Source organism: Oncorhynchus mykiss, chromosome 23, assembly GCF_057628025.1.
Source record: "Oncorhynchus mykiss isolate SJ-2025 chromosome 23, ASM5762802v1, whole genome shotgun sequence".
Classification (NCBI taxonomy): domain Eukaryota; kingdom Metazoa; phylum Chordata; class Actinopteri; order Salmoniformes; family Salmonidae; genus Oncorhynchus; species Oncorhynchus mykiss.
The window spans coordinates 60202501-60217268 of record NC_143044.1 but is presented as its reverse complement, the minus strand read 5'-3'; the positions used below and the strand labels follow the sequence as shown (position 1 = coordinate 60217268).

Genomic DNA, 14768 nt, shown 5'->3' with positions numbered 1-14768 from the left:
GTCCTGTCCAGACTCTGAATCACCCTGGTCTAAACTGTCCTGTCCAGACTCTGAACCACCCTGGTCTAAACTGTCCTGTTCTGACTCTGAGAGCCCTGCTGCTGTGACCGGAACAGAGCATGTTCTCTCATTACAGAGCCGAGCTAGATCACTGACTGCTATGCCGAGCTACCCTGTCTTCTAAGAGATCACCACACTGACAATAGACTGGCATAGAATAAGAACTACCATGCCAGGCTTCCCACTACCCTCCACTCTCTCTGCTAGAGCACGGTTCCAGCGGACGAGGCTGGCCAGAGGGTTAGGGTTAGGGTTGCTACCCTCCACTCTCTCTGCTAGAGCACCACAGCATGGTTCCAGCAGACGAGGCTGGCCAGAGGGTTAGGGTTACGGTTACTACCCTCCACTCTCTCTGCTAGAGCACCACAGCATGGTTCCAGCATGGTTCCAGCAGACGAGGCTGAGGGTTACTCCACTCTCCCTCCCCACCCTCCACTCTCTCTGCTAGAGCACCACAGCATGGTTCCAGCAGACGAGGCTTGCCAGAGATCTGGCCAGAGATCCTGTAAGTGGACCAGCTGAAATGTGATAGCGGAGGAGGGGATTGTGTCTTTAGTAGAGGACAGGCAGTTGTGGGCTTCCGAGTGGCGCGGCGCTCTACGGCACTGCATCTCCCTGGTTCGATTCCAGGCCGTAGCCTGGCCGTGATTGGGAGTCCCATAGGGCGGCGTACAATTGGCCCAGTGTCATCCGGGATATGTGTGTGTGTAACCAGGCAAGTCAGTTAAGAACAAATTCTTATTTTCAATGACGGCCTAGTGCCTGTTCAGGGGCAGAACGACAGAGTACCTTGTCAGCTCGGGGGTTTGAACTTGCAACCTTCCGGTTACTAGTCCAACGCTCTAACCACTAGGCTACCCTGCCGCCCCTAATATGAGTTGGGGGGGTAGGCCGTCATTGTAAATGAGAATTTCTTCTTAACTGACTTGCCTAGTTAAATAAAATCCTGTGGACTCCAGACAACCAGACCGCCACAGTAACGATAGGCTGGCATCGTTGGGACTTGGTGACAGCCCTATCTGTGAGGTAGCTGTCGACTTCACAGTGTAGAAAGAGGATCAGGAGTGACGCAGGGTCTTTGGGTACATAAATAGCGCTGTATCTGCTGGTATACCTGGTAACCCAGGTATCAGAATCTTTTCTCTCTGGGTTTTTCAACAGAGTTAGAAGAGTACAATCTGTCCATGGTGTTCAGATCACAGTGAACACAGAAAGGACGCAATCTGTCCTACTGGAGTCTGCAATCTGTCCTATTGTCATTTAATCGTTGTCACCAACTGTGACTACTCTGACAACTGTAGTGACAGGCAAATAGACACTGAATGGACTGTTTCTGATGAGGGGGGGCCATATTGGACTGTTCCAACTTACCCTGTAGAGGAGGGGGGGGCATATTGGACTGTTCCAACTTACCCTGTAGGGGGGGGGGGGGGCATATTGGACTGTTCCAACTTACCCTGTGGAGGGGGGTCATATTGGACTGTTCCAACTCACCCTGTAGAGGGGGTCATGATGCAGCCTCCTCGGTCCACTGTCACCCTGCAGCCACACCCCCGCTCTGGGGTGTCATGGTTCATTCCAAAGTTGTGCCCGAGTTCGTGGGCCAGAGTAACCGCTGCTCCCAGGGGGTTGTCCGAATGATCCTGAAAAACAAGAACAATCAACCAACCAACCAATCAACAACCAACCAATCAATCAACAACCAACCAATCAATCAATCAACAACCAACCAACAATCAATTAATCAATCAACAACCAACCAATCAATCAATCAACCAACCAACAATCAATCAATCAACCAATCAATCAATCAACAACCAACCAATCAATCAATCAACAACCAACTACCCAATGAACCAACCAATCAACCAATCAATCAACCAACCAACAACCAACCAACCAACCAACCAACCAACCAACAAACCAACCAACCAACAACCAACAAACCAACCAACCAACCAACCAATCAACCAGCCAGCCAGCCAGCCAGCCAGCCAGCCAGCCAATCAACCAATCAACCAACCAACCAACCAAACAATCACCAAACAATCAACCAATCAACCAATCAACCAACCAACCAACCAACCAATCACCAACCAACCAAGCAACCAAACAATCACCAAGCAATCAACCAATCAACCAACCAACCAACCAAACAATCACCAAACAATCAACCAATCAACCAATCAACCAACCAACCAACCAAACAATCACCAACCAACCAACCAACCAAACAATCACCAAACAATCAACCAATCAACCAATCAACCAACCAACCAACCAACCAATCACCAACCAACCAAGCAACCAAACAATCACCAAGCAATCAACCAATCAACCAACCAACCAACCAAACAATCACCAAACAATCAACCAATCAACCAATCAACCAACCAACCAACCAAACAATCACCAACCAACCAACCAACCAACCAAACAATCACCAAACAATCAACCAATCAACCAATCAACCAACCAACCAACCAAACAATCACCAACCAACCAAGCAACCAAACAATCACCAACCAATCAACCAATCAACCAACCAACCAACCAAACAATCACCAAACAATCAACCAATCAACCAACCAACCAACCAAACAATCACCAACCAACCAAGTAATCAACAACCAAACAAAATCTCCATTCCAGCACAAACAGGGATATGATAAAGAGTGTGTTTTTTAGGCCTAAATGTAACGTAAAAATATATATAATTCAATTTAATTCAAATTAATCTCAAAATAGGCTTGCGTAATCAAATTCTGTCGAGCGAAAATTTACTGAGGCAAATGTATGTTTTTACCTTAATTGTTTTCGTATTATAATTTGAGATTGGCACATATAAAAGGGCAGAAAATCTTTCAAGCAAGACTTAATTACTTTAAGAGGTAATGAACAATCTAGTTGGGTGTAGCAGATGCTTTTCCAGGTTATTTATCCTCCTCCACTCTGTGGTCCACAACAGAACACAGGGGATAGAAAGAAACAGCAGACTGGACGCTGCCACATGCTGCTGTCGCAGGGCACTAGCTCTGCAACACACTAGGATCCAGCTGTAATACAGAACCAATAGGATTCCAGCTGTAATTCAGAGCCAATAGGATTCCAGCTGTAATACAGAACCAATAGGATTCCAGCTGTAATTCAGAGCCAATAGGATTCCAGCTGTAATTCAGAACCAATAGGATTCCAGCTGTAATACAGAGCCAATAGGATTCCAGCTGTAATTCAGAGCCAATAGGATTCCAGCTGTAATACAGAGCCAATAGGATTCCAGCTGTAATTCAGAGTCAATAGGATTCCAGCTGTAATATAGAGCCAATAGGATTCCAGCTGTAATATAGAGCCAATAGGATTCCAGCTGTAATTCAGAACCAATAGGATTCCAGCTGTAATTCAGAGCCAATAGGATTCCAGCTGTAATATAGAGCCAATAGGATTCCAACTGTAATTCAGAACCAATAGGATTCCAGCTGTAATTCAGAGCAAATAGGATTCCAGCTGTAATATAGAGCCAATAGGATTCCAGCTGTAATATGGAGCCAATAGGATTCCAGCTGTAATTCAGAGCCAATAGGATTCCAGCTGTAATTCAGAGCCAATAGGATTCCAGCTGTAATATGGAGCCAATAGGATTCCAGCTGTAATACAGAACCAATAGGATTCCAGCTGTAATACAGAACCAATAGGATTCCAGCTGTAATTCAGAGCCAATAGGATTCCATCTGTAATATGGAGCCAATAGGATTCCAGCTGTAATTCAGAGCCAAAAATTCTGGAAAATCACATTGTAGGATTTTTAATGAATTTATTTGCAAATTATGGTGGAAAATAAGTATTTGGTCACCTACAAACAAGCAAGATTTCTGGCTCTCACAGACCTGTAACTTCTTCTTTAAGAGGCTCCTCTGTCCTCCACTCATTACCTGTATTAATGGCACCTGTTTGAACTTGTTATCAGTATAAAAGACACCTGTCCACAACCTCAAACAGTCACACTCCAAACTTCACTATGGTCAAGACCAAAGAGCTGTCAAAGGACACCAGAAACAAAATTGTAGACCTGCACCAGGCTGGGAAGAATGCATCTGCAATAGGTAAGCAGCTTGGTTTGAAGAAATCAACTGTGGGAGCAATTGTTAGGAAATGGAAGACATACAAGACCACTGATAATCTCCCTTGATCTGGGGCTCCACGCAAGATCTCACCCCGTGGGGTCAAAATGATCACAAGAACGGTGAGCAAAAATCCCAGAACCACAAGGGGGGACCTAGTGAATGACTTGCAGAGAGCTGGGACCAAAGTAACAAAGCCTACCATCAGTAACACACTATGCTGCCAGGGACTCAAATCCTGCAGTGCCAGACGTGTCCCCCTGCTTAAGCCAGTACATGTCCAGGCCCGTCTGAAGTTTGCTAAAGAGCATTTGGATGATCCAGAAGAAGATTGGGAGAATGTCATATGGTCAGATGAAACCAAAATATAACTTTTTGGTAAAAACTCAAGTCGTCGTGTTTGGAGGACAAAGAATGCTGAGTTGCATCCAAAGAACACCATACCTACTGTGAAGCATGAGGGTGGAAACATCATGCTTTGGGGCTGTTTTTCTGCAAAGGGACTAGGACGACTGATCCGTGTAAAGGAAAGAATGAATGGGGCCACGTATCGTGAGACTTTGAGTGTAAACCTCCTTCCATCAGCAAGGGCATTGAAGATGAAACGTGGCTGGGTCTTTCAGCATGACAATGATCCCAAACACACCGCCCGGGCAACGAAGGAGTGGCTTCGTAAGAAGCATTTCAAGGTCCTGGAGTGGCTTCGTAAGAAGCATTTCAAGGTCCTGGAGTGGCCTAGCCAGTCTCCAGATCTCAACCCCATAGAAAATCTTTGGAGGGAGTTGAAAGTCCGTGTTGCCCAGCAACAGCCCCAAAACATCACTGCTCTATAGGAGATCTGCATGGAGGAATGGGCCAAAATACCAGCAACAGTGTGTGAAAACCTTGTGAAGACTTACAGAAAACGTTTGACCTCTGTCATTGCCAACAAAGGGTATATAACAAAGTATTGAGATGAACTTTTGTTATCGACCAAATACTTATTTTCCACCATAATTTGCAAATGAATTCTTAAAAATCCTACAATGTGATTTGCTGGATTTTTTTTCTAATTTTGTCTCATGGTTGAAGTGTACCTATGATGAAAATTACAGGCCTCTCTCATCTTTTTAAGTGGGAGAACTTGCACAATTGGTGGCTGACTAAATACTTTTTTGCCCCACTGTATTTAGCCTCCACATTGACTCTGTACCGGTACCCCCTGTATATAGCCTCCACATTGACTCTGTACCGTAATACCCTGTATATAGCCTCCACATTGACTCTGTACCGTAATACCCTGTATATAGCCTCCACATTGACGCTGTACCGTAATACCCTGTATATAGCCTCCACATTGACTCTGTACCGTAATACCCTGTATATAGCCTCCACATTGACGCTGTACCGTAATACCCTGTATATAGCCTCCACATTGACTCTGTACCGTAATACCCTGTATATAGCCTCCACATTGACTCTGTACCGTAATACCCTGTATATAGCCTCCACATTGACGCTGTACCGTAATACCCTGTATATAGCCTCCACATTGACTCTGTACCGTAATACCCTGTATATAGCCTCCACATTGACTCTGTACCGTAATACCCTGTATATAGCCTCCACATTGACTCTGTACCGTAATACCCTGTATATAGCCTCCACATTGACTCTGTACCGTAATACCCTGTATATAGCCTCCACATTGACTCTGTACCGTAATACCCTGTATATAGCCTCCACATTGACTCTGTACCGTAATACCCTGTATATAGCCTCCACATTGACTCTGTACCGTAATACCCTGTATATAGCCTCCACATTGACTCTGTACCGCTACCCCCTGTATATAGCCTCCACATTGACTCTGTACCGGTACCCCCCTGTATATAGCCTCCACATTGACTCTGTACCGGTACCCCCTGTATATAGCCTCCACATTGACTCTGTACCGGTATCCCCTGTATATAGCCTCCACATTGACTCTGTACCGGTACTCCCTGTATATAGCCTCCACATTGACTCTGTACCGTAATACCCTGTATATAGCCTCCACATTGACTCTGTACCGTAATACCCTGTATATAGCCTCCACATTGACTCTGTACCGTAATACCCTGTATATAACCTCCACATTGACTCTGTACCGTAATACCCTGTATATAGCCTACACATTGACTCTGTACCGTAATACCCTGTATATAGCCTCCACATTGACTCTGTACCGTAATACCCTGTATATAGCCTCCACATTGACTCTGTACCGTAATACCCTGTATATAGCCTCCACATTGACTCTGTACCGTAATACCCTGTATATAGCCTCCACATTGACTCTGTAACGTAATACCCTGTATATAGCCTCCACATTGACTCTGTACCGGTACCCCCTGTATATAGCCTCCACATTGACTCTGTACTGTAATACCCTGTATATAGCCTCCACATTGACTCTGTACCGTAATACCCTGTATATAGCCTTCACATTGACTCTGTACCGGTACCCCCTGTATATAGTCTCCACATTGACTCTGTACCAGTACCCCCTGTATATAGCCTCCACATTGACTCTGTACCGGTACCCCCTGTATATAGCCTCCACATTGACTCTGTACCGGTACCCCCTGTATATAGCCTCCACATTGACTCTGTACCGGTATCCCCTGTATATAGCCTCCACATTGACTCTGTACCGGTACCCCCTGTATATAGCCTCCACATTGACTCTGTACCGGTACCCCCTGTATATAGCCTCTACATTGACTCTGTACTGGTACCTCCTGTATATAGCCTCCACATTGACTCTGTACCGGTACCCCCTGTATATAGCCTCTACATTGACTCTGTACCGTAATACCCTGTATATAGCCTCTACATTGACTCTGTACCGGTACCCCCTGTATATAGCCTCCACATTGACTCTGTACCGGTACCCCCTGTATATAGCCTCATTGTTGTTATTTTATTGTTACTTTTTAATTATTTCACTTTAGTTTATTTAGTAAATATTTTCTTCACCCTTATTTTTCTTCAACCTGTATCGTTGGTTAAAGGCCTTGACAGCGTTTCACGGTCAGTGACAAATAGCATTGGATTTGACGTTGCAACGTTTGTTGTGCCTCGTTAAAACACGAAAAGGTCTCGACTCGCGTGATCAATACTTCTCCTGATTTATTAGGACAAGACGGTGTGTCTATGACATAACCACTGGAGTTGACGTGGCCTGCGTTGAACAGGCTCATTAAAGTGTGTTATCCTGATGTAAGAGGGAGCCAAGAACCCAACAACGAGGGAGGTAGAGAAGAAGAGGGGGAGGGAGAGAGGGAGCCAAGAACCCAACAACGAGGGAGGTGAAGAAGAAGAGGGGGAGGGAGAGTGGGAGCCAAGAACCCAACAACGAGTGAGGTGGAGAAGAAGAGAGGGAGGGAGGGAGGGAGCCAAGAATCCAACAACGAGGGAGGTGGAGAAGAAGAGAGAGGAGAGGAGAGGAGAGGAGAGGAGAGGAGAGGAGAGGAGAGGAGAGGAGAGGAGGGAGGGAGTTTCAGCAGGGTTTCCTACATAGTTAACCTGTTAGATCTCTAGGGGCGCTATTTCATTTTTGGATAAAAAACGTTCCCATTTTAAGCGCGATATTTAGTCACGAAAAGATGCTCGACTATGCATATTCTTGACAGTTTTGGAAAGAAAACACTCTGAAGTTTCAGAATCTGCAAAGATTTTGTCTGTAAGTGCCCCAGAACTCATTCTACAGGCGAAACCAAGATGATGCATCAACCAGGAATTAGCAGAATTTCTGAAGCTCTGTTTTCCATTGTCTCCTTATATGGCTGTGATTGCGCAAGGAATGAGCCTACACTTTCTGTCGTTCGCCCAAGGTCTTAGCAGCATTGTGACGTATTTGTAGGCATATCATTGGAAGATTGACCATAAGAGACTACATTTTCCAAGTGTCCGCCTGGTGTCCTGCGTGGAATTCGGTGCGCAATTGCCAGCTGCTAGTACTTTTCCATTTGATATAGGGGAGAAACCATGTGTCCAAGAACGATGTATCAATGAAGAGATATGTGAAAAACACCTTGATGATTGATTCTAAACAACGTTTGCCGTGTTTTCAGTCAATATTATGGAGTTAATTTGGAAAAAAGTTCGTGTTTTGAGGACTGAATTTTCGGATTTTTTTTGGTAGCCAAATGTGATGTATAAAACGGAGCTATTTCTAATACACAAAGAATATTTTTGGAAAAACTGAGCATCTGCTATCTAACTGAGAGTATCCTCATTGAAAACATCAGAAGTTCTTCAAAGGTAAATTATTTTATTTGAAGGCTTTTATGTTTTTGTTAATGTTGCGTGCTGGATGCTAACGCTAATGCTAACGCTAAATGCTAACGCTAAATGCCAACGCTAGCTAGCTACTTTTACACAAATTATTGTTTTCCTATGGTTGAGAAGCATATTTTGAAAATCTGAGATGACAGTGTTGTTTACAAAAGGCTAAGCTTGAGAGATGGCATATTTATTTCATTTCATTTGCGATTTTCATGAATAGTTAACGTTGTGTTATGCTAATGAGCTTGCTGATAGATTTACACAATCCTGGATACAGGGGTTTTTTCATAGCTAAACGTGACGCAGAAAACGGAGCGATTTGTCCTAAACAAATAATCTTTCAGGAAAAACTGAACATTTGCTATCTGAGAGTCTCCTCATTGAAAACATCTGAAGTTCTTCAAAGGTAAATGATTTTATTTGAATGCTTTTCTGTTTTTTTGTGTAAATGTTGCCAGCTGAATGCTAATGCTAAATGCTACGTTAGCCATCAATACTGTTACACAAATGCTTGTTTTGCAATGGTTGAGAAGCATATTTTGAAAATCTGAGATGACAGTGTTGTTAACAAAAGGCTAAGCTTGAGAGCTAGCATATTTATTTCATTTCATTTGCGATTTTCATGAATAGTTAACGTTGCGTTATGGTAATGAGCTTGAGTCTGTATTCACGATCCCGGATCCGGGATGGGGAGATCAGAAAGGTTAAACTATCTGTGTCAAAGAGCACAGAACAGTCAAGTGGATCTGGTCATTCACATAAAGGGTTCAATACCCTCAGACACTGTCTTTCTTGACACACAAGCACACACACACACACACACACACACACACACACACAAGCACACAAACACACACACACACGCACACACACACACACGCACACACACACACACACACACACACACACACACACACACACACACACACACACACACACACCCATATACATACACACACTTTGTAAAACAGCTGAGTCAGTCAGTCAGAAAAGGAACCGAGCCTCTCACCATGACGATGCCCCCAGACTGCTCTGCTGTACACATGCTCATGATGGGTGCCATGCCGATGGTGGTACCCTGGAAGAACACCCCACTGTGGAGACAAACAACACCAGTAGAACACCAGTAGACCACCCCGCTGTGGAGACAAACAACACCAGTAGAACACCCTGCTGTGGAGACAAACAACACCAGTAGAACACCAGTAGAACACCCCACTGTGGAGACAAACAACACCAGTAGAACACCCCGCTGTGGAGACAAACAACACCAGTAGAACACCCCGCTGTGGAGACAAACAACACCAGTAGAACACCCTGCTGTGGAGACAAACAACACCAGTAGACCACCCCGCTGTGGAGACAAACAACACCAGTAGAACACCCCGCTGTGGAGACAAACAACACCAGTAGAACACCCCGCTGTGGAGACAAACAACACCAGTAGAACACCCTGCTGTGGAGACAAACAACACCAGTAGAACACCAGTAGAACACCCCACTGTGGAGACAAACAACACCAGTAGAACACCAGTAGACCACCCTGCTGTGGAGACAAACAACACCAGTAAAACACCCTGCTGTGGAGACAAACAACACCAGTAGAACACCAGTAGAACACCCCACTGTGAAGACAAACAACAACAGTAGAACACCAGTAGAACACCCCACTGTGGAGACAACCAACACCAGTAGAACACCAGTAGACCACCCTGCTGTGGAGACCAACAACACCAGTAGAACACCCCACTGTGAAGACAAACAACACCAGTAGAACACCCCGCTGTGGAGACAAACAACACCAGTAGAACACCCTGCTGTGGAGACAAATAACACCAGTAGAACACCAGTAGAACACCCCACTGTGGAGACAAACAACACCAGTAGAACACCCCGCTGTGGAGACAAACAACAACAGTAGAACACCAGTAGAACACCCCACTGTGGAGACAAACAACACCAGTAGAACACCCTGCTGTGGAGACAAACAACACCAGTAGAACACCCTGCTGTGGAGACAAACAACACCAGTAGAACACCCTGCTGTGGAGACAAACACCAGTAGAACACCAGTAGAACACCCTGCTCTGGAGGCAAACAACACCAGTAGAACACCCTGCTGTGGAGACAAACAACACCAGTAGAACACCTTGCTGTGGAGACAAACAGTAGAACAACACCAGTAGAACACCCCGCTGTGGAGACAAACAGTAGAACAACACTAGAAGACCAGTAGAACAACACTAGAATAAAACTAGAACAACACTAGAACAACACTAGAACAACAGTAGAACAACACTAGAACAACACTAGAACACCACTAGAACACCACTAGAACAACACTAGAAGACCAGTAGAATAGCACTAGAACACCACTAGAACACCAATTGAACATCATTAGAACACCAATAGATCATCAATAGAACAACATTAGAACAACACTAGAACAGAAGTAGAACAACAGTAGAACACCAGTAGAACAACACTAGAACACCAGTGGAACAGCACTAGAACAACACTAGAACACCACTAGAACACCAGCAGAACAACACTAGAACAACACTAGAACACCACTGGAACAACAGTAGAACACCAGTAGAACTACAGTAGAACAACACTAGAACACCAGTAGAACAACACTAGAACACCAGAAGAACAACACTAGAACAACCCTAGAATACCAGTAGGACAACAGTAGAAAACCACTAGAACAACACTAGAACACCAGTGGAACAGCACTAGAACAACACTAGAACACCACTAGAACACCAGTGGAACAACACTAGAACAACACTAGAACAACAGTAGAACAACACTGGAACACCAGTAGAACACCGGTAGAACTACAGTAGAACAACAGTAGAACAGCACTAGAACACCAGTAGAACAACGCTAGAACAACACTAGAACACCACTAGAACACCAGTAGAACAACACTAGAACGCCAGTAGAACAACACTAGAATGCCAGTAGAACACCAGTAGAACAACACTAGAACAACACTAGAACAACACTTGAACACCAATAGAACACCACTAGAACACCAGTAGAACAGCACTGGAACAACACTAGAACAACAGTAGAACAACAGTAGAACAACAGTAGAACACCAGTAGAACACCACAGAACACCACTAGAACAACACTAGAACAACACTAGATCAACACTAGAACAACACTAGAACACCAGTAGAACAACACTAGAACACCAGTAGAACAAAACTAGAACAACACTAGAACACTAGCAGAACAGAACTAGAACAACACTAGAACACCAGTAGAACACCAGTAGAGCAAAACTAGAACAACACTAGAACACTAGCAGAACAGAACTAGAACAACACTAGAACACCAGTAGAACACCAGTAGAACAGCACTAGAACAACACTAGAACCCCACTAGAACACCAGTAGAACAGCACTAGAACAACACTAGAACACCACTAGAACACCAGTAGAACACTAGAACAACAGTAGAACACCAGTAGAACACCAATAGAACAACACTAGAACAACACGAGTACACCAGTAGAACACCAGTAGAACAACACTAAAACACCAGTAGAACACTAGAACAACTGTAGAACACCAGTAGAACACCATTAGAACAACACTAGAACAACACGAGAACACCAGCAGAACACCAGTAAAACAACACTAGAACACCAGTAGAACAGAACTAGAACAACACTAGAACACCAGTAGAACAACACTAGAACACCAGTAGAACAGAACTAAAACAACAGTAGAAAACCAGTAGAACACTAGAACAACTGTAGAACACCAGTAGAACACCATTAGAACAACACTAGAACAACACGAGAACACCAGCAGAACACCAGTAGAACCACACTAGAACACCAGTAGAACAGAACTAGAACAACACTAGAACACCAGTAGAACAGAACTAGAACAACAGTAGAACACCAGTAGAACAAAACTTGAACACCAATAGAACACCACTAGAACGCCAGTAGAACAGCACTGGAACAACACTAGAACAACAGTAGAACACCAGTAGAACATAACTAGAACAACACTAGAACACCAGTAGAACAGAACTAGAACAACACTAGAACACCACTATACTACTATTACACTACCATTAGACTACTATACTACTATTACACTACTACTATACTACTACACTACTACTACACTACTACACTACTACTATACCACTACTATGAGACTACTATACTACTACTATACTACTATTACACTACTGCTGTAGTGTAATAGTAGTATAGTAGTAGTATAGTAGTCTCATAGTAGTGGTATAGTAGTAGTGTAGTAGTAGTGTAGTAGTATAGTAGTAGTGTAATAGTAGTATAGTAGTCTAATGGTAGTGTAATAGTAGTATAGTAGTCTAATGGTAGTATAATGGTAGTAGTATAGTAGTAGTGTAGTGGCAGTGTAATAGTAGTATAGTAGTAGTATAGTAGTCTCATAGTAGTGGTATAGTAGTAGTGTAGTAGTAGTGTAGTAGTATAGTAGTAGTATAGTAGTAGTATAGTAGCAGTGTAGCAGTACAGTAGTAGTACAGCAGTAGTACAGATGTATTAGTATAGTAGTAGTATAGTAGTATAATGGTAGCATAATAGTAGTAGTATAGTAGTAGTGTAGTGGTATAATAGTAGTAGTATAGTAGTAGTACAGATGTATTGGTATATTAGTAGTGTAGTAGTAGTATAGGAATATAATAGTAGTGGTATTGTAGTAGTATATTTGTATAATAGTTTTAGTATAGCAGTAGTACAGATGTATTAGTATAGTAGTAGTTACCTGACTAGCTGTGCATTATCGTGGGGCCTGTTGGGCAGCAGTTTGAGTTTCCTCCAGTCCAGGAACTCATGCAGGGTGGTGAAGGGGTCCTGGCTGATTGGACACCTGTCCTGGTCGCTCCACACCTCCAACCCCACCAGAGCTACACGGATGTTCAGGGCACGGTAGAACTGAGGGGGTGGGAGAGGGGGAGGGAGAGAGGGGGGTGGATGGGGGAGGGAGAGAGTGGATGAGGGAAAGAGAGGGGGAGGGAGGGATGGGGTGGATGGGGGAGGGATGGATGATGGAGGGAGGGAGGGGATGAGGGAAAGAGAGGGGGAGTGAGGGAGAGGGGGAGTGAGGGAAGAGGGAGGGAGAGAGAGAGAGAGAGAGAGAGAAGAGAGGAGTGAAAGAGAGAGGGAGAGAGAGAGGGAGAGAGAGAGAGACAGAGGGGGAGTGAGGGATGGGGGAGGGAGAGAGAGAGACAGAGAGGGAAATCAAGAAGGAGAGAGGAAGAGATGTCCTAGTGCTATGAAAGACTGGAATGTACCTCAGCAAACCTTCTAAATTCCTCATTTAAAAACCTTCAAACCGTAACAAGCTTTTAATAAGATCTGTCTTTGACTTTACAACAGTGATGATAAACGCTTGATCGTATTCCAACCCTCATCTATATCATATTACGTTCCATATTGATGTCAACTCCACACCAGCTCTCAGTGGACTTCTGGAATCAATCATCCGTTCATAATTCAATCGTCCCGTACTCTCAGGTCGGTTCATTCACAACAGGCTGAGAGAGACCCATTTGATGGAATCATGTTTCATCTGGCCTCAGCTCATATCTGACTGGGCCTGCATCCCAAACGACTCCCTCGTCCCTATGGGTCCTGGTCAAATGACTCCCATTCATCCCTATGGGTCCTGGTCAAATGACTCCCATTCATCCCTATGGGTCCTGGTCAAACGACTCCCTCATCCCCTATGGGTCCTGGTCAAATGGCTCCCTCATCCCCTATGGGTCCTGGTCAAATGACTCCCTCATCCCTATGGGTCCTGGTCAAACGACTCCCTCATCCCTATGGGTCTTGGTCAAACGACTCCCTCATCCCTATGGGTCCTGGTCAAACGACTCCCTCATCCCTATGGGTCCTGGTCAAACGACTCCCTCATCCCTATGGGTCCTGGTCAAATGACTCCCTCATCCCTATGGGTCCTGGTCAAACGACTCCCTCATCCCTATGGGTCCTGGTCAAATGACTCCCTCTTCCCCTATGGGTCTTGGTCATAAGTAGTGCACAGGGTATAATTTGGGACGCAGGATGGATATTGATTTGGTCGTTACCTTGTCCACGTAATTGGCGATCTCAGCCAGCCTCTGTTTGACCTTCTCCACATCCTTCCCTTGTTTCTGGAACTGAGGAGGAGGGAGGAGGTGAGGGGCAGGAGGAGATGAGGGGGGAGGGGCAGAAGGAGGGGGGAGGAGGAAGTAGTAGGAGGAGGAGGAAGTAGGAGGA

The 14768-nt window shown here is 44.6% G+C and overlaps 1 protein-coding gene across 1 annotated transcript in view; it reads right to left on the bottom strand.

Moving 5' to 3' along the window:
* LOC110510837 (disintegrin and metalloproteinase domain-containing protein 12) overlaps positions 1 to 14768 on the bottom strand; it is a 226301-nt gene that overhangs the window by 78883 nt on the left and 132650 nt on the right. Inside the window, exons 8-11 of the mRNA XM_090217802.1 lie at positions 14597 to 14668; positions 13273 to 13442; positions 9499 to 9583; positions 1555 to 1703 (exon numbers count right to left, since the gene is read on the bottom strand). Of these exons, the coding sequence (XP_090073928.1) occupies positions 1555 to 1703; positions 9499 to 9583; positions 13273 to 13442; positions 14597 to 14668 (476 nt within the window). The remainder of the gene's footprint in view (positions 1 to 1554; positions 1704 to 9498; positions 9584 to 13272; positions 13443 to 14596; positions 14669 to 14768) is intronic.